Source organism: Anomaloglossus baeobatrachus, chromosome 9 (assembly GCF_048569485.1).
Source record: "Anomaloglossus baeobatrachus isolate aAnoBae1 chromosome 9, aAnoBae1.hap1, whole genome shotgun sequence".
Classification (NCBI taxonomy): domain Eukaryota; kingdom Metazoa; phylum Chordata; class Amphibia; order Anura; family Aromobatidae; genus Anomaloglossus; species Anomaloglossus baeobatrachus.
The window spans coordinates 218,298,387-218,324,338 of NC_134361.1; the positions used below are offsets into that span (position 1 = coordinate 218,298,387).

Here is a 25,952-nt window from a genome sequence, read left to right on the forward strand (position 1 = left end):
AAGGTGCGTCTTACAATCTGAAAAAATACAGTATATACTTTATATATATATTTATTTTTTTTTTTACATTTCTATACTATCCTGGCATCTTTCCATTATACCGCTGTGCAATTTTCTGTATATGCAGAGGCCACTTCACTGTGTCACTGGCCACGGAAATACGCGCTGGTACTTTCAAGTGCGCAGGTCGGAATAACCAAAAGGTGAAACTACGAGGTAAATACTAAGTGAAGTACACCGGATATCAACGGAGTGGAGATATACAGTATACATATAAAAAAAAAAGTCCCTCCCCCGCCCCTCCACCCCCACCCCCTTGGTTAAATAGAATCTAATTAAGCTTTGGTTCCATTACAAAAAGAGTAAAACTTGGCTGAGTGCACACTAATAAAATAAATTCACAAACAGATCAAAAGCTTCTCCAATGAAGTGAGGATGACTATGCACAGTGAACCGTAACAGGTGCTGAAAGTAAGGACACCCTTGTGCTGGATCCTAGCTCCTGACCAGCTGACGGGCGGTCGCTTTCTCTCCTTTGCTGCTTGCAATGGACAGATTCCTCATATCCTCAGCAGATCCGTCCACCTCGGCGGAGCGCTTACCTTCCACCACCACCCGGCGACCTGAATATCCTCATTGCAATTATGTGCCGATATCCGCGGATCGGAGTCATTACATACAGGGTTGGATACTAGAGAGGTTAGTAATCTTTATTAGGTGCAAGTAGTGGTACGAAAAAAAAAATAATATATTCAGAATTTATACTCTTGCACCTTACATCGACCCGTTTGTGTATGGCACTACATGGGCTGGCGGGGAAGACCAAGAGGTGATGGAGAAGGAGGACTAGAGGTAGTGGAGGACGTGGAAGGAGAGGCAAAATGCACAGAGGGGATAAAAAAAAAAAAAAAAGTCTACTTTTTTATTTGTCAAAACCCCGTGTCACCCCTGGTTCAGCGCCATTGACTTCAATAGAGCAATACCAGACACAACCTGAAGGCAGGAGTGGCAGTGTTTCCAGAAAATGGTAAATTTAAAAAGGTGTTCAGTAATATATATATACCATATTTTTCAGATTATAAGAGTCACTTTTCCTCCCAAAAATTTGGGAGGAAAGTGAGGGGTGTGTCTTAAAATCCAAAGGACAATGCTGCGGCGGCTGTGCACGACTGGCGGCAGCTGTGCAAGGTGCATGATCTGTGGGGTGATGAGATCTTCAAATAATGGTGCCCGGAGGTGGCGCATGCGCAGATGGAGCTCTTGGCTCAAGATCTCACCTGCAATGATCAAGATAACCTCCTCCTGTCCATTGATCTCCCAGCAGCAGACTTAAGGACATCGGCGCCCGGAGGTGGCACGTGCGCAGTTGAAATCTTAGCTCATCATTGAGCCAAGTGTTGTGAAAGTCATCCAAGGGGGTGATGGTTTGGAGCTCCCTCTGGTGGTCAGGACTGGGGGTGAATCTGACTGTGCCTCAACAGGTGTGGGAGTTAATTGGGAGTTTGGGAAGCCCAACTGCAGATCAGCCTGGGTTATACAGTAGAGCGGTGTCTGCTGGCTGGGGCCGGTTATTGTTGTTGTTCCTCAGTCTCTGAATTGGCTTGGAGTTGTCCTTTCATTTATCCTGTGCCCGTACCATTCCAGATAAGTTGCAAGTTATTTGCTTTATTGCCTGATCCACACCTAAGGGTGTTTGTTTTTCTTTAAGTCTGTTTTCTGTTTTGATGAGCATGGGGGTTCCACCTTTTGCAAGAAAAGGGAGATTCTCCCTGTTCTATTTGATTATTTGCACTTTTGTAGTTTTTTTTTGGTATTTTGTTTCTTCCGTTATTTACAAGAGTACCTGATATAGTGGGGGAGAGTCCGTGTGTTCTCAGTATTTTTCTTAGCAGGCGATCGGTATTTTTCCGCAGGGGTTTTTGCACTGACTGCAATCAGTTATCTGTCCTGTCCTATCTAGAAAGTCAGGCTTTGCCTTTGCTATTCTATATTTACTATCTGTGTATTGTGTTTTCTTACATCACTGTTTGCTTTATATATTGGGGGCTTGCTATTTCTTTGGGGACTGCTTCGAGGCAAGATAGGTTTCCTTATTTCTATCTCTGAGGTGTAGTAAGTTTTTCCGGCTGTGACGTGGCGTCTAGGTGTGTTTAGGAACGCTCCACGGCTACTTCTAGTGTAGCCTGACAGATAGGGGATTGCGGTCAGCTCAGGTTCCAACTACTCTTGTGTTTTTTCTGCTGATGGGATTTTTGTGATCATCCACGGTGACCAGATCATAACAGCAAGGAGCTCCATCTGCGCACGCGCCGACTCTGGTTGCCATTTTTTTCAAGCCCGCTCTGCCGACAGAGCATCTGTCACAGCTGCCCCGGCCCAGCCACCACCACCGGGTTATAAGAGGGACCCTATTTTTTTTTTGACCCTTTTTTCTCCTCTAAATTTGGGGTGCGTCTTATAAACTGAAAAATACGGTATTATTTTTTTTTTTCTTTCGAAAAAACAGTAGTCTATGGACCAGAGCTGCACTACCACAGGTAGCTATGGACAAGGGTGGAGCTGTGCCTGGATAAGCCTCCCCTTCCCACCAAAGAAAAAAAACCCAAAAACATATGATTCCGGAGAACCCTTTTAAGTTGGTATCGCCAAGTAGTCCTAGGGGAGGGTACGGCCTGAATGACCACGACACGGACATTTGTGCTACAGTTCTGGGCGTCCTCTTGTGCTGGATATTGCACATACATTCACAATCGTTGCTCGTTACATTCCAGACCATTTCTAAATTTAGGTGATTTTGTTTTTTTTTTTTTTAAATTTTCGGTAAGGAAATGGACTAATAACGGGGGATCTAACAGTACAGTCAGTAGTCTAAGGAACAGCCATAAAAAAATACAACAGGGGGCGCTCTCACCTAGGAAAGCGGGGAACGGAGAGAGAAAGCCGCCGGGCTCCATCCTCACAGGTGGTTGATGGCTCCTCCTTGTTCCCTTCAATTATTATTATTTTGTCCCCAATATTTATTTATTTTTTTTTTTACCATTTTAAAAGTCAATTTAACAAACACTGTATAATAAGGCCCTGCCAAAACCGAGAAAAATAAATAGTTACTAAGTGTAGAGAAAAAAAAATCCAAAAAATGGAGGAAAAAAAAGAAAAATAAAAACTAACGGAGAAAAAAAGAAGAAAAATAAAATCTTCAAGTGACTTTGGAAGTCAGCTGCCTGTAGCGTAGAAGAACAGTCACCATCGATCGCGGGCCGATCCGAAAAAACGACTCTCGAAATTCGGGAAAGAAAAAAAAACCAAAACCAAACAGCACTTGGTTCCTAGCGTTTCCTTTTTGAGGTCCACAGTGTTTTCAGCATAAAAATCCTTTGTCATTCACTTTTTTTTTTTTTAATTTTTGGAACAGTGTTTTAAAAAGTCTGAAAAACCCCCCAAAAACAGGAGCAGCTCAAAGCATATTGGACTTGAGGAACATGACTTTGTTCATATCCGAGGGGCTGAGGAGTCTCTTTTTTTTGATAAGTAATGTTTGTTCGCACGTATTTACACACTCGCTCCGCGCGCCGACCGCGGGGACCGCCAACAGCCAAAAAGCCAGTTTGGAGAGGTGCTTGTGTTTTTGGGAAACCGACGACCAGTACTGGAAAAGATCCGGAGCCACTTGAAAGAGAGGTTCCTGTAAATAGTCGTAGACTTCGTTCTTCCCCAGCCGGTCGTCTTCCTGAACTTTGGTCGTGTCGGTGGATTGTCTAGGTTTTTTGGCTGGAGCTTCGTACTCCGTCTCCTCCACCTCGTAGATCAGTTCACAGACTTTGCTGATAATCTCTTCGTGTTGGTACGGAGGGACGGGCCGTAACTTTTGCTGAGGGTCCAAAATCATGGCCACTTTGTGTGTAGACTCCACCTTGAAGTTCTCCTTCAAAGCTTCGAGGAACAGGTGGCAGAGCTTGCTGATGACCCCGGCGTCGTTGGCCTTTGAGGTGAAGAGCTTCTCCAACCGGACGTAGGTGGGAAGAACGAGCTGCAGGGTCGGTTTGCACTCGTTGCTGAGCTCGATGACTGCTTGTTTCACCGGGGCCAATATGGCAGCTAAGTTACTCAGTAGGTGCTTGTTTAGGTTTTGGATGATGATCAACTTTTTAGCCCGGCTGTAAAATTCACAGATTTGCTCGTACCGCTCGTGAACTAGCAAGAGGGAGTCCGTGACAGAGTTCCAGCAAGGAGGAGGACAACTTTCTTCCAAGGAGCCAAAAGTCTCCCTGGCGAGACCAGTCGACCCTGCCAGCTCCTCGGTGACATTCAGCAGCTCTATGACCTCGTGCATGTTACGGGCCTGCAACGTGCGCTTGTTTAGCACGCTTTGTACCACAGAGTTCAACGAGCAAGCAGAACAACGCAAGCACGTCCCGACCTTGGAGAAGGCGGAAGTGTTCACTTTGCAATCCGTTACATATACTGTCCTAATCTCCGACATGACGAACTCAGAGAGAACGTTCTGCACCCACTGGTGGATGAATTCACCACTGTCTCTGCTGTCCACGTCTTTAATCCCCAGCACGTAGCGCTTTATCCGATTCCCTTCAGCCTGATATGCGGTGAGGATGTAACACGAGTCCGGGCCGACGCTCTGCGAGTGACAGGTCACCCCGATTCCTAAGCAGACGTTGCTTCCTAGGGCGCAGGTCACCTTGACTTTCACCTGGTTGTACATTCGTGGCAGATGTTTCAGAGCGAGCGTGTTCATGTTACCCAGAATTTCATTCACAGCAAATGACCCGTAACGAGCTCCAGTGTCTACAAGGGTTTGCGCCAGCTTCAAGAAGTCTTTGCCGTTGACCACGCTCAGAGCGCCCAGATCGGCGCACATAACCCGCAGAAGCCTTTCCGCAATGTGTTGCCGCTCTTTTTCGGGGAGATAGTTGTTAGCAGCCGGCACCGGAGCAGAAGACGCTGCAGCTGCTGAAAAAGCGAGAGAGGACAAAAACAAGACAATGATCAACATCTCGGGCTGTGAACAGTCGCGTTTCAAGAAACAGGGCAAGAAAAGAGACGTACCATATTTTTTGGATAAGATGCATTTTTCCTCCCAAAAATTTGAGAGGAAAGTGAGGGGTGCATCTTATAATCCGTATGTAGCTTACCAGGGTTGGTGGTAGCAGAAAATAGGGGCAATGTTGCAGCGGTGGCTGTGCAGGGGCTGTGGTGGGCGGTGATGGCTTCAAATAATGGCGCTCGGGGTCAACATGTGCGCAGATGGAGCTCTCGCCTCATCAGTGGTGCGTGCGCCAATGTGATCTCTGCTTGTCATGGAGTCGAGAGCTCAATCTGCGCACATGCCGACTCCAGGCGCCATTTCTTTGAAGCCCTCACCACCCGTCACCGCAGCATGAGCCCCAGCACAGCTGCCCCACCACCAGCAACGCCGACAGTTTCTGGGACAGCATCTGGGATACCCACCGCCCCTACCTCCTGCAACCCCACTCCTGTCCGGTAAGACACCACTGAATTATAAGATGGATCGAGTTTTGTTTTTTTTACCCTTTAAAATTTGGGGTGCGTCTTACAATCCAATACTATATTGTTTGTTTTATAAGACGGACGTACCAAATTTGTAGGACTTAAAGACACACTTTTTAGAAAGAAAAACATATGTTGCTGTAGCAGAGCTGTGTGTGTAGATATGTATGTTTATGTAGCAGGGCTGTGTGTGTGTAATATATTTTATACATATACGGTGTGTATATATATATTACACACATATACATACTAGCTGTAGCACCCGGCGCTGCCCGGGATAGTAACTGTTTCTCTCCCATTCTCTGTCTGTCTCCCCCTCTGTATATCTATCCCTGTCTCTGTCTGTCTCTCTTTCCCTGTCTCTGTCTGTCTCTCCTTCCCTGTCTGTCTGTCTCTCTTTCCCTGTCTCTGTCTGTCTCTCTTTCCCTGTCTCTGTCTGTCTCTCTTTCCCTGTCTGTCTGTCTCTCTTTCCCTGTCTCTGTCTGTCTCTCTTTCCCTGTCTCTGTCTGTCTCTCTTTCCCTGTCTCTGTCTGTCTCTCTTTCCCTGTCTCTGTCTGTCTCTTTCCCTGTCTCTGTCTGTCTCTTTCCCTGGCTGCATTGTGACAAGCCAACATTCCATATAAGGGCGTGGCTGCGCATTCTTCTGAAGCTCTGGCTCCACTGTGGCTCCCAGCTCCATTTGCTTTAATGGAGGCAGGTTGTTTGATGAATAACTGTAAAGCGCAGGGTTAAAATTTCGCCTCACAACATAGCCTATGACGCTCTCGGGGTCCAGACGTGTGAGCGTGCAACACACACACACACACACACACAATATGTATGTTTATGTAGCAGAGCTGTGTGTGTGTGTATATATATGATTATGTAGCAGAGCTGTGTGTGTGTGTATATATATGTTTATGTAGCAGAGCTGTGTGTGTGTGTATATATATATGTTTATGTAGCAGAGCTGTGTACGTCTGTGTAATTGCATTTTTTTGCCCAATTTAATTGCACCTAGTTTATTTTCCATTATCTAGTTCAATAAAATGAATGGTGCAGTTCAAAACTACAACTCGTCCCGCAAAAAAACCCCAAACAAGCAGCCGCATTATGGTTTTGTAGGTGGAAAAAGATAACTTATGGCTCTTGGAAGGAAAAAGCCAAAATGCAAAAATGGCTTCTAAATGGTTTAGGCTCCTTTCTTCAGACGACCCCGACCCCATCCCCCTAGCGCTCACGTACTGTTATTGGTGTCGTTTCTCTGGGGCTGAGGCTTCCAGTTCTCCGCAGCAGGCGGCAGCGATCGGGTTTGGTTGGTTGTGATGTTGTTTTCGTTGTCAGCTGAGGGAAAAGCAATAAAAAAGTTGGACTGGACGACTGACACGAGGAGAAGATGCACAAAGAGCAGCCCTGGCACAAGCTATCACAGATCACCTTCAATAAAAAGGAAGAAAATCTGATTACTAAAGGCAGCAGAGATAGGAAAAACTCCGCCGAGTGCTGCACCCCTCTGTTATCAGCCGAAGAGCCGCAAACGGATCATGTCCACGGGCTGGATCTCTGGTCTGAGGGATAGGCTCCCCTTTTCTATCCACGGAGAAGGGTCCGGAAGGCTTTTCTCTCTCACCCTGCCTTATTAATCAGATTTTTATGGTACATTCATGTGGAGCAGCACGTGTCGGCCGGAGTAAGCCGCTAGCCCTCATAGCTTGCAGTGCAAAAGAGAAACTAAAAAAAAAGGTATCAGAATACTTCATTGACAAGCAAACGACAATAAAGTTGGGAGTATTCTCACCAGCGTGCGACTGCATGTGCTCCAGGAGATTGCTGTAAAACAGGAACTGAATCCCGCATGCCCCACAAGTGTACGGTTCTGCGAGAAAACAATTTGGGGGTTTCAAAAAGATTTCTCACAACGCAATGCTCTCATAGACACGCTCCAGGGACAAATCGGTTGGGGAGTGAACATGGTGGGAAGGGCCCCTTGAAACGCCCTTGTTTCTCTGAAGACGTCAGAATGAGGCAGACATTTTGGAGGCCTTCTACAGATGTCGGCCACCTCTCGTCAGTGCAGCTTTCTGCACAAAAACTGCTCCCGGCAGGAGGGTCACAGGACCAGACACAGTTTGTGAGGAAAGTGGAACTAACAAGAGAAGGTGGTCGGCTCCTTGAAGGAACTAAGCGGAAATAAGAGATTGCTATGGCCGCCTAAGCACATGACTCATCACCAAGATGAGACCAATGTCGTCTCATCGGCACATACCTCCCAGGATGTCAGCGCCATCAGTACAGGACTCCTGGCTGATATGTGCAGACGTGACGTCATCCAGACTTGGCCTAAACTGGACGGTGTAATGTGAGCTAAGAAGGGGGGAGGTGTAAAAGATGGTGGAGCGTGACCGGTATACCAGGAGCAGGCATGCGGGAGTTACTGTCTTACCAGCTCAGCCTCCCAATAAACTATCACGGGTGTAACCGAGGACACTGGGCCGGTCCCGAGGGTTGTGCCACACACAGCATACATCTTATTTCTCAGCACTATGATGCAATATTACACTTGGCTCCTGACTGTTCCCTCGCAGGCTGATCCTATCTGATCATTCTAGGAACAGCGTTCTGGGGAGACCGGAGTAATGATGAGAGATAAGACCTCGATCCCATATACACATGTAATGATTCCTGGATGGAGTGATTACGGGTCACAGTGGTCATATACGGTCTTATATTGCCCTATATCTCCATACAGACCAGCTCCTCCAAGACACCCGGCAGCACAAGGGCATTGTGGTGGTCCAGGTGTCCGGAGTCCACATGCGACGCTCTATGTGTTCACACGTGGTACCTGGCTGCAATAAAGAGCCACCCGTGGTTTCACCTGCTGTATTCTCAAATATGGAGACCGAGCGATGGGCGAGACAGTGACCTGGAGAAAATACCCAACCTTAGGTTCAGGATAACAAAGCACTTACCTATTTTCAGGCCTCTGAGACCTATACTCAAGTTATTCTATTCTGGGAAATAAAAGAGGAGGTCCATATCTTTTTGGTCCCCTTCATCCCCTTTTGTCTTAGAGGTTAGTCTTCAACTGCCAGATCTCATCCATCAAAAACAAGTAAGGAGAGGTCCTGCTACCACCAGCTACCTCCCCGGTCAGAGAGAGAGGTCCTGCTACCACCAGATACCTCCCCGATCAGAGAGAGAGGTCCTGCTACCATCAGCTACCTCCCCGGTCAGAGAGAGAGGTCCTGCTACCACCAGATACCTCCCCGGTCAGAAAGAAAGGTCCTGCTACCACCAGCTACCTCCCCGGTCAGAGAGAGAGGTCCTGCTACCACCAGCTACCTCCCCGATCAGAGAGAGAGGTCCTGCTACCACCAGCTACCTCCCCGGTCAGAGAGAGAGGTCCTGCTACCACCAGCTACCTCCCCGGTCAGAGAGAGAGGTCCTGCTACCACCAGCTACCTCCCCGGTCAGAGAGAGAGGTCCTGCTACCACCAGCTACCTCCGCGATCAGAGAGAGAGGTCCTGCTACCATCAGCTACCTCCCCGGTCAGAGAGAGAGGTCCTGCTACCACCCCGGTCAGAAAGAAAGGTCCTGCTACCACCAGCTACCTCCCCGGTCAGAGAGAGAGGTCCTGCTACCACCAGCTACCTCCCCGGTCAGAGAGAGAGGTGCTGCTACCACCAGCTACCTCCCCGGTCAGAGAGAGAGGTCCTGCTGCTACCACCAGCTACCTCCCCGGTCAGAGAGAGAGGTCTTGCTGCTACCAGCTACCTCCCCGGTCAGAAAGAAAGGTCCTGCTGCTACCAGCTACCACCCCGGCCAGAGAGAGGTCCTGCTGCCGCCAGCTACCTCCCTGGCCAGAGAGAGGTCCTGCTGCCGCCAGCTACGTCTCCGGCCAGAGAGAGGTCCTGCTACCTCCAGCTACCACCCCGGCGAGAGTGAGGTCCTGCTACCGCCAGCTACCTCCCCGGCCAGAGAGAGGTCCTGCTGCCGCCAGCTACCTCCATGGCCAGAGAGAAGTCCTGCTATCGCCAGCTACCTTAGACAAGACATGGGTCTTGCTGTCACCAGCAACCCCACCGGCTAGACAGAGATGCTGCTGTCGCCAGCTAGTCCCTGTCCAAGAAGGGGTACTGCTGCCTCCAGCTACCCCCTGGCCAGACAAAGGTCCTACTGTTGCCATCTACATCCCGGCCAGACAGAGGTCCTGTTCTTGCCAGCTACCCCCTGACCAAACAAAGGTCCTGCTATCACCAGCTACCCACTGGCCAGACATAGGTCCTGCTGTTGACATCTACATCCCGGCCAGACAAAGGTCCTGTTGTCGCTAGCTACCCCCCTGACCAGACAGGGGTCCTGCTGTTGCCAGCTACGTGCCTAGCCAGATGGGATCCTGTTGCCAACAGCTACCCCCTGTTCAGACAGAGGTCCTGATGTCGCTAGATACACCAGGGCCAGACAGGTGGTCCTGCTGCCACCAGCAACCCCTCGGCCAGAAAAAGTCCTGCTGCTGCCAGCTAACTCATGGCTAGACATAGGTGGTTCTGCAGCCACCAGCTACCTCCCCAGCCAGAGAGAGGTCCTGTTGCCGCCAGCTACCCCCCCTGGACAGAGAGATGTCCTGCTACCACCAGATGCCCCCCCTGGACAGAGAGAGGTCCTGCTACCACCAGCTACCCCCTGGGCCAGAGAGAGGTCCTGCTGCCACCAGGTACCCTCCTGGCCAGAGAGAGGTCCTGCTGCCACCAGGTACCCTCATGGCCAGAGAGAGGTCCTGCTGCCACCAGGTACCCTCCTGGCCAGAGAGAGGTCCTGCTGCCACCAGGTACCCTCCTGGCCAGAGAGAGGACCTGCTGCCGCCAGCTATCTCCCAGGCCAGAGAGAGGTCCTGCTACCGCCAGCTACGTCTCCTGCCAGAGAGAGGTCCTGCTACCGCCAGTTACCTCTCCGGCCAGAGAGAGGTCCTGCTACTACCAGCTACCTCCCCAGCCAGAGAGAGGTCCTGCTACCACCAGCTACCTCCCCAGCCAGAGAGAGGTCCTGCTACCACCAGCTACCCCCCTTGGACAGAGAGAGGTCCTGCTGCCGCCAGGTACTCCCCGTCAGACAAGTGTCTTGCTGCCACCAGCTGCCTCCACATATGCTGAAGATAAAGTGGAATTTGATGTGACCAGCGCATGACATCTACATGTGGTTCCTTTCAGGATACACGGACATATTCTCTACATCTCCGTCCTGGGACGCTGCTCTCACACTCATTTTTATGAATATTTTAGCAAAGTAGTCAATAAAAAGAATGATTTTATTATGATGTTTGTGTTTTTGCCGTTTTCATGTAGGGCCACACCTCAGACCTCAGCCTGGTTTATATCTATCTCGATGAGGTGTATACATACAATGTATGTCTCTCCAGGACTGGACCTACCTTCCACTTTACCGCTCTTCTCTTTCTTCACAGGTTTGTTGTTCATTTCCACCTTTCTTTTGATCTTCTTCTTCCAGACTTTGCCTGTAACAGAAGAAAAAGAGACTGAGACTGGAAAGATTTAGAGGAATGTTCAGGAGCTCGGTCCCAGGGACAGGAGGTGACGAGGTCCCAGGGACAGGAGGTGACGAGGTCCCAGATATCGGGCTCCAAAGCCGCATCGTATTCACCGCACGAAAAACACAAATCGGATCAAGACTAACAAAGGATCCAAACAGATCATCACAGATAAATGGACAGTGACATCCCATAATGTGATCTGCAGCGTGCAGACGTGCCGTCCTGGATGATCCGTGCCCCCGAATGTGCTGCAGGCATCAGCACATCCCACCAATAGTGAGAGGGACATGAGCAAAACTGGAGAGGAGGGTGAGGAGAGCGCCTGTGTAAGTGGTGCCCCGTGCCTAGTGTCAGCGGTGCCCTCTGCTCCATATAATGGCGCCACCTGCACTGTCTGTGGAGCCCCTGTTTCGTGCTTGTGAAGACTCCTGCCCAGTGTCCGTGGTGACCCCTGCCCTGTGGCTTCCTAGTCTGCGCCGCCCCCTGCCCCGTGTTTTGGGCGCCCCCTGCCCAGTGTCTGCACTGCCCCCTGCTCCATGTCTAGGGCACCCCCTGCCCCAGTGTCTGCGCCGTCCCCTGCCCCACTGTCTGCGCCGCCCCCTGCCCCACTGTCTGCGCTGCCCCCCCTGCCCCACTGTCTGCGCTGCCCCCCCTGCCCCACTGTCTGCGCTGCCCCCCCTGCCCCACTGTCTGCGCTGCCCCCCCTGCCCCACTGTCTGCGCTGCCCCCCCTGCCCCACTGTCTGCGCTGCCCCACTGTCTGCGCTGCCCCCCCTGCCCCACTGTCTGCGCTGCCCCCCCTGCCCCACTGTCTGCGCTGCCCCCCCTGCCCCACTGTCTGCGCTGCCCCCCCTGCCCCACTGTCTGCGCTGCCCCCCCTGCCCCACTGTCTGCGCTGCCCCCCCCCGCCCCACTGTCTGCGCTGCCCCCCCCGCCCCACTGTCTGCGCTGCCCCCCCTGCCCCACTGTCTGCGCTGCCCCACTGTCTGCGCTGCCCCCCCTGCCCCACTGTCTGCGCTGCCCCACTGTCTGCGCTGCCCCCCCTGCCCCACTGTCTGCGCTGCCCCCCCTGCCCCACTGTCTGCGCTGCCCCCCCTGCCCCACTGTCTGCGCTGCCTCCCCTGCCCCACTGTCTGCGCTGCCCCCCCTGCCCCACTGTCTGCGCTGCCTCCCCTGCCCCACTGTCTGCGCTGCCTCCCCTGCCCCACTGTCTGCGCTGCCCCCCCTGCCCCACTGTCTGCGCTGCCCCCCCCTGCCCCACTGTCTGCGCTGCCCCCCCCGCCCCACTGTCTGCGCTGCCCCCCCTGCCCCACTGTCTGCGCCGCCGCCCCCTGCCCCTCCTTTATGGGACTGTCTCGCTGTCCAGCAGCGCCGATGTGTTTGACATAAGAAAACTACAAATAGAGAAGGTGGAAACAAACCTTGCATGAGCGGGAAGGAGCTGGAGGTCATTGGGCTGGTGGCTTCTGAAAAGACAAATGATAAAATGCTGCAAGTTCATGGCTGTGAACGATAACGCGGGTGCAGACAGTGAGCGCCGTCCTCTCTGACATGTAAAGATGGAGACTGGTGGCTTCTCAGTAATGAGAGGCAGGGTGAGGTACGTAGGACCTCAGGGGGGGGCAGGGGGGGTACGTAGGACCTCAGGGAGGGGGCAGGGGGGGTACGTAGGACCTCAGGGAGGGGGCAGGGGGGTACGTAGGACCTCAGGGAGGGGGCGGGGGGGGGTACGTAGGACCTCAGGGAGGGGGCAGGGGGGGTACGTAGGACCTCAGAGAGGGGGCAGGGGGGGTACGTAGGACCTCAGGGAGGGGTGCAGGGGGGGTACGTAGGACCTCAGGGAGGGGTGCAGGGGGGGTACGTAGGACCTCAGGGAGGGGGCAGGGGGGGGTACGTAGGACCTCAGGGAGGGGGCAGGGGGGGTACGTAGGACCTCAGGGAGGGGGCAGGGGGGGGGTACGTAGGACCTCAGGGAGGGGGCAGGGGGGGTACGTAGGACCTCAGGGAGGGGTGCAGGGGGGGTACGTAGGACCTCAGGGAGGGGGCAGGGGGGGGTACGTAGGACCTCAGGGAGGGGGCAGGGGGGGTACGTAGGACCTCAGGGAGGGGGCAGGGGGGGGTACGTAGGACCTCGGAGGGGGCAGGCGTCCTCCGAGATTACAGTCCACACCAGGTGCCTCCATCAGTAATAAATCCTTCTATACGAGGCAGGAGCAGCTCAGTGGGGCGTCAGGCGGTGGCGTCAGGCGGTGGCATCGGCTGACAACAGCCACGGGTTATAGATTAACTTTAATGAAGCGGTGGCGCCTCCTCCTGGTGTTTGCTGTAAACAGAACGTCCCCGACCTCCATGACTTTGGGTCATCGTTGTATTTCAGGATATCTGCTCCGGGACAAGTCACTTACAAAAAACTGTGACCAATTATTAGAGCTCCACCTAGTGGCCACATCTGGTATATGTGGGGTACATCCGTATAACTCACCCTTCTGCCAGTTGGTCATGCTGCTGCCTCCTCCACTTCCGCCCGCCATGTCAGACATCCCTGTGTGTGTTTGACAAGAGCCGGCTACAAAAAATGTGAAAAAATGTGTATCATAAAGCGTGAAAAACTTCCTCAGATCTACATATAAAGAGACGCTGCAGCAGCTCTCTCCCCCCACACGTCAGTATCAGCTCGACCCGGGGTCTAAGGACCTGAGCGGACCACTTCATAGAGCTCAGGCTGGGATGTACGTCCATAATACACATAAGTGCCAGCAGAACTATGAATGCAGCTCTGGAGGTGACGATTCCGATATAAAGCTCTTACCACTGGAGTGCTGAGAATTGCTGTTGGTTTCCTCATAGTTATTGGGCTGCTTTGATTCCACATCTTGATTGAATGTACTTTCTATAATAAAAAAAATACATCTGTAGGACAAAGATGTCAGCATTTCCCATATCCAGATATCCCCCAGGACGGAGCTCCACATTATAGTCTTGGGACATAGTTCTCTTCTCCTGCAGACAGAATCTTATGTATCTCTGTCCTGTCCTGTCTGCAGCGGAGCTCCTGTATACAGAGATACATGATAAGATTCTGTCTGCAGCCTCCACTAGGGGGAGCTCCCTGTATACAGAGATACATGATAAGATTCTATCTGCAGCCTCCACTAGGGGGAGCTCCCCTAGTGGTGGCTGCAGACAGGATCTTATCATGTATCTCTGTATACAGGGAGCTCCCCCTAGTGGTGACTGCAGACAGGCTCTTATCATGTATCTCTGTATACAGGGAGCTCCCCCTAGTGGTGACTGCAGAGAGGATCTTATCATGTATCTCTGTATACAGGGAGCTCCCCCTAGTGGTGGCTGCAGACAGGATCTTATCATGTATCTCTGTATACAGGGAGCTCCCCCTAGTGGTGGCTGCAGACAGGATCTTATGTATCTCTGTCCTGTCCTGTCCTGCAGCCACCACTAGGGGGAGCGCCCTGTATACAGAGATATATGATAAGATCCTGTCTGCAGTCACCACTAGGGGGAGCTCCCTGTATACAGAGATACATGATAAGATCCTGTCTGCAGCCACCACTAGGGGGAGCGCCCTGTATACAGAGATACATGATAGGATCCTGTCTGCAGCCACCACTAGGGGGAGCGCCCTGTATACAGAGATATATGATAAGATCCTGTCTGCAGTCACCACTAGGGGGAGCTCCCTGTATACAGAGATACATGATAAGATCCTGTCTGCAGCCACCACTAGGGGGAGCGCCCTGTATACAGAGATACATGATAGGATCCTGTCTGCAGCCACCACTAGGGGGAGCGCCCTGTATACAGAGATATATGATAAGATCCTGTCTGCAGTCACCACTAGGGGGAGCTCCCTGTATACAGAGATACATGATAAGATCCTGTCTGCAGCCACCACTAGGGGGAGCTCCCTGTATACAGAGATACATGATAAGATCCTGTCTGCAGACACCACTAGGGGGAGCGCCCTGTATACAGAGATATATGATAAGATCCTGTCTGCAGTCACCACTAGGGGGAGCTCCCTGTATACAGAGATACATGATAAGATCCTGTCTGCAGCCACCAATAGGGGGAGCTCCCTGTATACAGAGATACATGATAAGATCCTGTCTGCAGCCACCACTAGGGGGAGCGCCCTGTATACAGAGATATATGATAAGATCCTGTCTGCAGTCACCACTAGGGGGAGCTCCCTGTATACAGAGATACATGATAAGATCCTGTCTGCAGCCACCACTAGGGGGAGCTCCCTGTATACAGAGATACATGATAAGATCCTGTCCTGCAGACACCACTAGGGGGAGCGCCCTGTATACAGAGATATATGATAAGATCCTGTCTGCAGTCACCACTAGGGGGAGCTCCCTGTATACAGAGATACATGATAAGATCCTGTCTGCAGCCACCAATAGGGGGAGCTCCCTGTATACAGAGATACATGATAAGATCCTGTCTGCAGTAACCACTAGGGGGAGCTCCCTGTATACAGAGATACATGATAATATAAGAGCTCCCCCTAGTGGTGGCTGCAGACAGGATCTTATCATGTATCTCTGTATACAGGGAGCTCCCCCTAGTGGTGGCTGCAGACAGGATCTTATCATAAATCTCTGTATACAGGGAGTTCCCCCCAGTGGTGGCTGCAGACAGGATCTTATGTATCTCCGTATACAGCGAGCTCCCCCTAGTGGAGGCTGCAGACAGGATCTTATCATGTATCTCTGTATACAGGGAGCTTCCCCTAGTGGTGACTGCAGACAGGATCTTATCATGTGTCTCTGTATACAGGGAGCCTCCCCCTAGTGGTGGCTGCAGACAGAATCTTATCATGTATCTCTGTATTACAGGGAGCTTCCCCTAGTGGAGGCTGCAGACAGGGATCTTATCATGTATCTCTGTATACAGGGAGCTCCCCCTAGTGGTGGCTGCAGACAGGATCTTATCATGTATCTCTGTATACAGGGAGCTCCCCCTAGTGGTGACTGCAGACAGGATCTTATCACGTGTCTCTGTATACAGGGAGCTCCCCCCTAGTGGTGGCTGCAGACAGAATCTTATCATGTATCTCTGTATACAGGGAGCTCCCCCTAGTGGTGGCTGCAGACAGGATCTTATCATGTATCTCTGTATACAGGGAGCTCCCCCTAGTGGTGACTGCAGACAGTGATCTTATCATGTATCTCTGTATACAGGGAGCTCCCCCTAGTGGTGGCTGCAGACAGGATCTTATCATGTATCTCTGTATACAGGGAGCTCCCCCTAGTGGTGGCTGCAGACAGGATCTTATCATGTATCTCTGTATACAGGGAGCTCCCCCTAGTGTGGCTGCAGACAGGATCTTATCATGTATCTCTGTATACAGGGAGCTCCCCCTAGTGGTAGCTGCAGACAGGATCTTATCATGTATCTCTGTATACAGGGAGCTCCCCCTAGTGGTGGCTGCAGACAGGATCTTATCATGTATCTCTGTATACAGGGAGCTCCCCCTAGTGGTGGCTGCAGACAGGATCTTATCATGTATCTCTGTATACAGGGAGCTCCCCCTAGTGGTGGCTGCAGACAGGATCTTATCATGTATCTCTGTATACAGGGAGCTCCCCCTAGTGGAGGCTGCAGACAGGATCTTATCATGTATCTCTGTATACAGGGAGCTCCCCCTAGTGGTGGCTTGCAGACAGGATCGTGTCATGTATCTCTGTATACAGGGAGCTCCCCTAGTGGTGGCTGCAGACAGGATCTTATCATGTATCTCTGTATACAGGGAGCTCCCCCTAGTGGTGGCTGCATACAGGATCGTGTCATGTATCTCTGTATACAGGGAGCTCCCCCTAGTGGTGGCTGCAGACAGGATCTTATCATGTATCTCTGTATACAGGGAGCTCCCCCTAGTGGAGGCTGCAGACAGGATCTTATCATGTATCTCTGTATACAGGGAGCTCCCCCTAGTGGTGGCTGCAGACAGGATCTTATCATGTATCTCTGTATACAGGGAGCTCCCCCTAGTGGTGTCTACAGACAGGATCTTATCATGTATCTCTGTATACAGGGAGCTCCCCCTAGTAGTGACTGCAGACAGGATCTTATCATGTATCTCTGTATACAGGGAGCTCCCCCTAGTGGTGGCTGCAGACAGGATCTTATCATGTATCTCTGTATACAGGGAGCTCCCCCTAGTGGGTGGCTGCAGACAGGATCTTATCATGTATCTCTGTATACAGGGAGCTCCCCCTAGTGGTGGCTGCAGACAGGATCTTATCATGTATCTCTGTATACAGGGAGCTACCCCTAGTGGTGGCTGCAGACAGGATCTTATCATGTATCTCTGTATACAGGGAGCTCCCCCTAGTGGTGGCTGCAGACAGGATCTTATCACTCCCCCTAGTGTTGTCCGGTCGGGTGTCAGTAAGAAGGGTTAATCATACTCACTGATCGGGGTGTGCAGAGCCACGTGCTCCTGGTACGGAGTGTAGTATTTGTACTGTTTGCCGCAGAACTCGCACATATAATTACCGGTTTCTACAAAAAAAGGAGACCATTCCCTGTTATTGTTATGAATACAATGCGCAGCTGCTGTGCACACGGACAGAGACCCCAAAGGCGGCTTCTAAGGAGTTAATGGACTTTGCCCTCTTTATATGTTGCCCACCGGCTGCCGGGACCCCAGAGCAGGATCCTGATTGGAGGAGCTCTGCCCTCTATTTAACATGAATAGATGAAAAAAGGGGATGCTCCAATAGGAACCCCCAGAATGAGGCGCGGCACCGGAGGGGACCCAAATGTGATATATGTGGGACCCTTACTGCAGGACCACCCATGCCTCTCATCCAATCAGAATTGCTGATATGCCGCCACTAGGGATTCTAGGTCTACAACGGGGATTATAATGAGATGCAAAAAACCTCATTTCACAGAACTGGAGAACGGCCGAACAGGACACAGCTAGAATCTGACCAATGAGCTAAAAGAGTATCTCCACTGTCTGACTGCATACACAGGCACAGAGAGAGGGGCTGCAGCCGCACAGACACAGAGACGCTGCAGTCGCACAGACACAGAGAGAGAGGCTGCAGCCACCACAGACACAGAGAGAGAGGCTGCAGCCCGCACAGACACAGAGAGAGAGGCTGCAGTCGCACAGACACAGAGAGGAGAGGCTGCAGCCGCACAGACACAGAGAGAGGGGCTGCAGCCGCACAGACACAGAGACGCTGCAGTCGCACAGACACAGAGAGAGAGGCTGCAGCCACACAGACACAGAGAGAGAGGCTGCAGCCACACAGGCACAGAGAGAGGCTGCAGCCGCACAGACACAGAGAGAGAGGCTGCAGCCACACAGAGAGAGAGGCTGCAGCCACACAGAGAGAGAGGCTGCAGCCACACAGAGAGAGAGGCTGCAGCCACACAGAGAGAGAGGCTGCAGCCACACAGAGAGAGAGGCTGCAGCCACACAGAGAGAGAGGCTGCAGCCACACAGAGAGAGAGGCTGCAGCCGCACAGACACAGAGAGGCTGCAGCCGCACAGACACAGAGAGGCTGCAGCCGCACAGACACAGAGAGGCTGCAGCCGCACAGACACAGAGAGGCTGCAGCCGCACAGACACAGAGAGGCTGCAGCCGCACAGACACAGAGAGGCTGCAGCCACACAGAGAGAGAGGCTGCAGCCACACAGGCACAGAGAGAGGCTGCAGCCACACAGACACAGAGAGAGGCTGCAGCTGCACAGACACAGAGAGAGGCTGCAGCCGCACAGGCACAGAGAGAGAGAGGCTGCAGCCGCACAGGCACAGAGAGAGAGAGACTGCAGCCGCACAGACACAGAGAGAGGCTGCAGCCGCACAGGCACAGAGAGAGAGAGGCTGCAGCCGCACAGGCACAGAGAGAGAGAGAGGCTGCAGCCGCACAGGCACAGAGAGAGAGAGAGGCTGCAGCCGCACAGACACAGAGAGAGGCTGCAGCCTCACAGGCACAGAGAGAGAGAGGCTGCAGCCGCACAGACACAGAGAGAGAGAGGCTGTAGCCGCACAGGCACAGAGAGAGAGAGGCTGCAGCCGCACAGGCACAGAGAGAGAGAGGCTGCAGCCGCACAGGCACAGAGAGAGAGAGGCTGCAGCCGCACAGGCACAGAGAGAGAGGCTGCAGCCGCACAGGCACAGAGAGAGAGAGAGGCTGCAGCCACACAGGCACAGAGAGAGAGGCTGCAGCCGCACAGGCACAGAGAGAGAGGCTGCAGCCGCACAGACACAGGCACAGAGAGAGGCTGCAGCCGCACAGACACAGAGAGAGAGAGGCTGCAGCCGCACAGGCACAGAGAGAGAGAGAGGCTGCAGCCGCACAGACACAGAGAGAGGCTGCAGCCTCACAGGCACAGAGAGAGAGAGGCTGCAGCCGCACAGACACAGGCACAGAGAGAGAGGCTGCAGCCGCACAGACACAGGCACAGAGAGAGGCTGCAGCCGCACAGACACAGAGAGGGAGAGGCTGCAGCCGCACAGACACAGAGAGAGAGAGGCTGCAGCCGCACAGGCACAGAGAGAGGCTGCAGCCGCACAGGCACAGAGAGAGAGGCTGCAGTCGCAAGGACACAGAGAGAGAGGCTGCAGCCACACAGACACCGAGAGAGAGGCTGCAGCCGCACAGACACAGAGCGAGAGAGAGGCTGCAGCCGCACAGACACAGAGAAAGGCTGCAGCCGCACAGACACAGAGAGAGAGGCTGCAGCCGCACAGACACAGAGAGAGAGGCTGCAGCCGCACAGACACAGAGAGAGAGGCTGCAGCCGCACAGACACAGAGAGAGAGGCTGCAGCCGCACAGACACCGAGAGAGAGGCTGCAGCCGCACAGACACAGAGCGAGAGAGAGGCTGCAGCCGCACAGACACAGAGAGAGAGAGGCTGCAGCCACACAGAGAGAGAGAGAGAAAAAGAGAGAGAGAGGCTGCAGCCGTACAGACACAGGGAGAGAGGCTGCAGCTATACAGACACAGGGAGAGAGGCTGCAGCCGCACAGACACAGAGAGAGAAAAAGAGAGAGGCTGCAGCCACACAGAGAAAGAGAGCGAGAGGAAAAGACAGGCTGCAGCCGCACAGACGCAGAGAGAGGCTACAGCCACAGAGAGAGCGAGAGAAAGAGAGAGAGGCTGCAGCCGCACAAACACAGAGAGAGGCTGCAGCCGCACAGACACAGAGAGAGGCTGCAGCCGCACAGACACAGAGAGAGAGAGGCTGCAGCCACACAGATAGAGAGAGAGAAAAAGAGAGAGAGAGGCTGCAGCCGTACAGACACAGGGAGAGAGGCTGCAGCTATACAGACACAGGGAGAGAGGCTGCAGCCGCACAGACACAGAGAGAGAAAAAGAGAGAGAGGCTGCAGCCACACAGAGATAGAGAGCGAGAGGAAAAGACAGGCTGCAGCCGCACAGACGCAGAGAGAGGCTACAGCCACAGAGAGAGCGAGAGAAAGAGAGAGAGGCTGCAGCCGCACAGACACAGAGAGAGGCTGCAGCCGCACAGACACAGAGAGAGGCTGCAGCCGCACAGACACAGAGCGAGAGAGGCTGCAGCCGCACAGACACACACAGAAAGAAGCTGCAGCCGCACAGACACAGAGAGGGGCTGCTCACTAAATTTCTTCCATTACTGGTCACTGACTATAATGTATTAAACCATACTTTACGCACATGTAAATATATTCTATATAAAATATATAAAGCTTCCGGTGCGCACACCTCCCCCAGCAAACTGAACCCCAAACTGTATACAATAAATAGGGAGAACACTATAAGAATAAAACCTAAAAGGGAATGATAAGGTTTAGCCGTGCGGAGGGAGGAGCGAGATATTCTACACATATCCCATATGTGATTCATACTTGGACCAAATCTGACACATGATTCTAGGTCCTCTTCTTTTGCGTCCCCTGACGTTACCATCATATGGATATAGGTGTCTAAAAAGGCAAAAAAAAAAAAGAACCATAAAAAAAAAGAAAACTGATGTTATATGATCAGAAAGTAAAAAAATAAAATAAAAAAATATATATATAAAATACAGAATGAAGTGAACCATCGATAACATAGACCCATCCTTCCCAGCCTCATTTAAAGGGATTGTCTCCTCCTGTACCTGTCGGTGTCTGGTATTGTTCAGGATTATTCTACTTGCTTTTATTATGTATACTTCTTTTTACATATAAAGCGCCATGGAATAAATGATAGTATAATAATAATAATGTAGTGACTTGTGCACTTCTACATACGGCCACAAGATGTCACCAGAGAGGCCACTCTTATGCATTTCCTGACATTCCAATGTATCATATATATATAGTTCTAGAAGGTTTTGCTTCTTTTATATCAGTATCTTGTAATAATCTTTTATTTGGTCTTTATTTTATGCAATGAATAGAAATAAACAGGACGATCTGGATGACAAGAAGGAGGGTGGGGATGTCAGCAGGTAGAAGACTGGCAGCGACTGAGACCCAAGGGGCCCCCGGACCGGCGGGGTCCTGCCAATTTGTTTGCTCTGAATTCAGATGCTGAAGAAAGATCCGTTCAATCCATATAAACAAGGTATTGGAATTTGTGCGAACCTCATTAAGATGAGCTGATTTTATGGGGGACATGAAGAGGGGGGTGAGCCTCTAACCACATACATTTACCATGACAGTGATGTAAAATGTGTCAGCACGTGAGATAATGGGGACAAGAGAGCCGCAATGTACGATAAAACAAAAAAATAAAATGAGAAGACTCCTCCCGTGCTGCACCTCCAGCCAAAGCCTGGCCTGGAGTGCAGGGGACAAAGCATACGGCTCGTACTACTGCAAGAATCAGATTCCTGTCTAACTATTGCAGCTTCTCAGGGCTCCAGACCATGATGTTACCAAAGGTCTCTGAATTGCAGGAGTCCAAAAGAACTGAGCAGGAGAAAGACTGGTATACAGGACTGAAATTAAGGGGAAAGGAGAGCAAACTGGGCAATTTCCCTGGGTCTGCAGTTCTCCTAGGGACCGCAGTGTTTCTATCCTGATATGGTAAATCTGCTTAAGGACCTTTGTGATAGTATGGCATGTCACCAAAGGTCTCTGAATTGCAGGAGTCTAAAACTGAAGAGGAGGCAGGCTGGTATGCAAATGTGTGTATTATATGTGCGTGTGTGTGTGTGTGTGTGTTTGATATATATATACACACACATGTATACACACACATATACATACATATATACACACACACACACATACATATGTGTGTATATATGTGTGTGTATATATATATATATATATATATATATATGTATGTGTGTGTATTATATGTGCGTGTGTGTGTGTGTGTGTTTGATATATATATACACACACATATATACACACACATATACATACATATATACACACAGACACACACACACATACATGTGTGTGTATATATGTGTGTGTATATATATATATGTGTGTGTATTATATGTGTGTGTGTTTGAGATTTTATATATATATATATATATATATATATATATATATATATAAAATGTATTGTGTGTGTGTATATATATATATATATACATACACTATATATATTTTCAATATACACACACACACAATATATATATATATATATATAACATAAAAAATATATAGTGTGTGTGTAATACATATACATATTATATATATACATATATATATATATATATATATACACACACACATATATATATACATACATACACACACATACAGTGCCTACAAGTAGTATTCAACCCCCTGCAGATTTAGCAGGTTTACACATTCGGAATAACTTGGCATTGTGACATTTGGACTGTAGATCAGCCTGGAAGTGTGAAATGCAGCAAAAAAGAATGTTATTTGTTTGTTTGTTTTGTTTTTTTTTTAAATTGTGAAAAGTTTATTCAGAGGTCATTTATTATTCAACCCCTCAAACCACCAGAATTCTGTTTGGTTCCCCTAAAGTATTAAGAAGTATTTCAGGCACAAAGAACAATGAGCTTCACATGTTTGGATTAATTATCTCTTTTTCCAGCCTTTTCTGACTAATTAAGACCCTCCCCAAACTTGTGAACAGCACTCATACTTGGTCAACATGGGAAAGACAAAGGAGCATTCCAAGGCCATCAGAGACAAGATCGTGGAGGGTCACAAGGCTGGCAAGGGGTACAAGACCCTTTCCAAGGAGTTGGGCCTACCTGTCTCCACTGTTGGGAGCATCATCCGGAAGTGGAAGGCTTATGGAACTACTGTTAGCCTTCCACGGCCTGGACAGCCTTTGAAAGTTTCCTCCCGTGCCGAGGCCAGGCTTGTCCGAAGAGTCAAGGCTAACCCAAGGACAACAAGGAAGGAGCTCCGGGAAGATCTCATGGCAGTGGGGACATTGGTTGCAGTCAATACCATAAGTAACGTACTCCACCGCAATGGTCTCCATTCCAGACGAGCCCGTAAGGTACCTTTACTTTCAAAGCGCCATGTCAAGGCTCGTCTACAGTTTGCTCATGATCACTTGGAGGACTCTGAGACAGACTGGTTCAAGGTTCTCTGGTCTGATGAGACCAAGATCGAGATCTTTGGTGCCAACCACACACGTGACGTTTGGAGACTGGATGGCACTGCATACGACCCCAAGAATACCATCCCTACAGTCAAGCATGGTGGTGGCCGCATCATGCTGTGGGGCTGTTTCTCAGCCAAGGGGCCTGGCCATCTGGTCCGCATCCATGGGAAGATGGATAGCACGGCCTACCTGGAGATTTTGGCCAAGAACCTCCGCTCCTCCATCAAGGATCTTAAGATGGGTCGTCATTTCATCTTCCAACAAGACAACGACCCAAAGCACACAGCCAAGAAAACCAAGGCCTGGTTCAAGAGGGAAAAAATCAAGGTGTTGCAGTGGCCTAGTCAGTCTCCTGACCTTAACCCAATTGAAAACTTGTGGAAGGAGCTCAAGATTAAAGTCCACATGAGACACCCAAAGAACCTAGATAACTTGGAGAAGATCTGCATGGAGGAGTGGGCCAAGATAACTCCAGAGACCTGTGCCGGCCTGATCAGGTCTTATAAAAGACGATTATTAGCTGTAATTGCAAACAAGGGTTATTCCACAAAATATTAAACCTAGGGGTTGAATAATAATTGACCCACACTTTTATGTTGAAAATTTATTAAAATTTAACTGAGCAACATAACTTGTTGGTTTGTAAGATTTATGCATCTGTTAATAAATCCTGCTCTTGTTTGAAGTTTGCAGGCTCTAACTTATTTGCATCTTATCAAACCTGCTAAATCTGCAGGGGGTTGAAGACTACTTGTAGGCACTGTATATAGGCTGCAGAGGCCGCACTGGGGGAAGCGGCGGCCGCACTGGGGGAAGCGGCGGCCGCACTGGGGGAAGCGGAGGCCGCACTGGGGGAAGCGGAGGCCGCACTGGGGGAAGCGGAGGCCGCACTGGGGGAAGCGGAGGCCGCACTGGGGGAAGCGGAGGCCGCACTGGGGGAAACGGAGGCCGCACTGGGGGAAGCGGAGGCCGCAGTGGGGGGAAGCGGAGGCCGCAGTGGGGGGAAGCGGCGGCCGCACTGGGGGAAGCGGAGGCCGCAGTGGGGGGAAGCGGAGGCCGCAGTGGGGGGAAACGGAGGCCGCAGTGGGGGGAAGCGGAGGCCGCAGTGGTGGAAGCGGAGGCCGCAGTGGGGGAAGCGGCGGCCGCAGTGGAGGAAGCGGCGGCCGCAGTAGAGGAAGCGGCGGCCACAGCGGGGGAAGCAGCGGCCGCAAGGATTTCTATTCATTTCTTAGGAGCCAGTGAAAAAACCAATGAGATCAGTGAAGGACAAATGTGAGAAATATCTGCTGCTTATAGGCACCACTAGGGGGCAGACAGGAGGCCGATGTAGCCAAGGTCGCCCTCTAGTGGCGAAGAGAGGCAGCTGAGATGTGTGTTAGTCTGAGGCTGTATATATGGATGGTAGATACAGTAATGATATTTAAAGGGAACTCCACACAATTCATCCGTATCATCATTAACTAAAAATTCACACCCCTCAAATAAATTGCAATTTTGAAATATATTCTATATAGAAAGTCAGGAATTAGATGGACGTTCCCTCTAAGACACGGTTGAAGCATATTAATGGGGTTCTCCAAAACATATGGCTTAGGATAGGCACAAAACAGATCATAAAGGGAGGTGTCCGGCATTCGGGCTCACTTTCTCTCTGTTCCCTGCTGCCAACCTGCTGACAGTTTCCCTTTGCCACCTACCCTCCCTGCAGGGGTTCCTACCTCAGAGATGGCGGCTGGGATACTCACCATCCACCGCATGCAAGTCTCTGTGCTCCTGGAAACAGCTGTAATATTTGTACTTTTTCCCACAGACGTCGCACGTGTAGCGAAAATTGTCTGCAAGAATGAAAATATGTCGGCTAGCACGTTCAGATGAATGAGCGGACGCGACAGCACGGACACGTGGATGGCGGACACACGGGGGGTCATATAATGGGGGCGGACTGGTACCAGTGCAAGAAATACCCATAATACCAGTATATAAACCCTCCATGCTGACGGTTTCCCAAGTCATTTGAGTGACACCTACCCACGTGATGGACACGGAATGACATGAAGCAGACATGGAGGACGGACGTCACACGCAATATTGGAGACGATGCTCTACACTACCAGTGACCACAGATTGCATAGCCTGACACAGACACTCTTACTTTGGACCCTTCATGTGTAATCTTACTATACTCCCCTCCTATCCAGGGAATCTGCAGGACACGGCACAGGGGAGGGACAGGTCCAAAAATAATACTACTGTTAACCCCAAGCATGACTGTAGGTCCAAAAATAATCAAATTATTAACCCAAACGTGACTGAAGGTCCAAAA

General features: G+C 51.0%; 1 protein-coding gene across 6 annotated transcripts in view; it reads right to left on the reverse strand.

The window, feature by feature from the left end:
• Window positions 1–319: 319 nt before the first annotated feature.
• Window positions 320–25,952, reverse strand: part of ZNF618 (zinc finger protein 618) — a 118,053-nt gene continuing 92,420 nt past the window's right edge. For 3 of the 6 annotated variants that reach the window (XM_075324527.1, XM_075324528.1, XM_075324526.1), the window contains exons 6-15: window positions 25,375–25,464; window positions 20,941–21,018; window positions 17,498–17,587; window positions 13,863–13,943; window positions 13,536–13,619; window positions 12,475–12,519; window positions 10,935–11,018; window positions 7,301–7,378; window positions 6,748–6,846; window positions 320–4,965 (exon numbers count right to left, since the gene is read on the reverse strand). In XM_075324527.1, the coding sequence (XP_075180642.1) occupies window positions 3,455–4,965; window positions 6,748–6,846; window positions 7,301–7,378; window positions 10,935–11,018; window positions 12,475–12,519; window positions 13,536–13,619; window positions 13,863–13,943; window positions 17,498–17,587; window positions 20,941–21,018; window positions 25,375–25,464 (2,240 nt within the window). In that variant the 3' untranslated portion in view covers window positions 320–3,454. The remainder of the gene's footprint in view (window positions 4,966–6,747; window positions 6,847–7,300; window positions 7,379–10,934; window positions 11,019–12,474; window positions 12,520–13,535; window positions 13,620–13,862; window positions 13,944–17,497; window positions 17,588–20,940; window positions 21,019–25,374; window positions 25,465–25,952) is intronic. The other 3 variants (XM_075324531.1, XM_075324530.1, XM_075324529.1) reach the window with 2 other exon arrangements.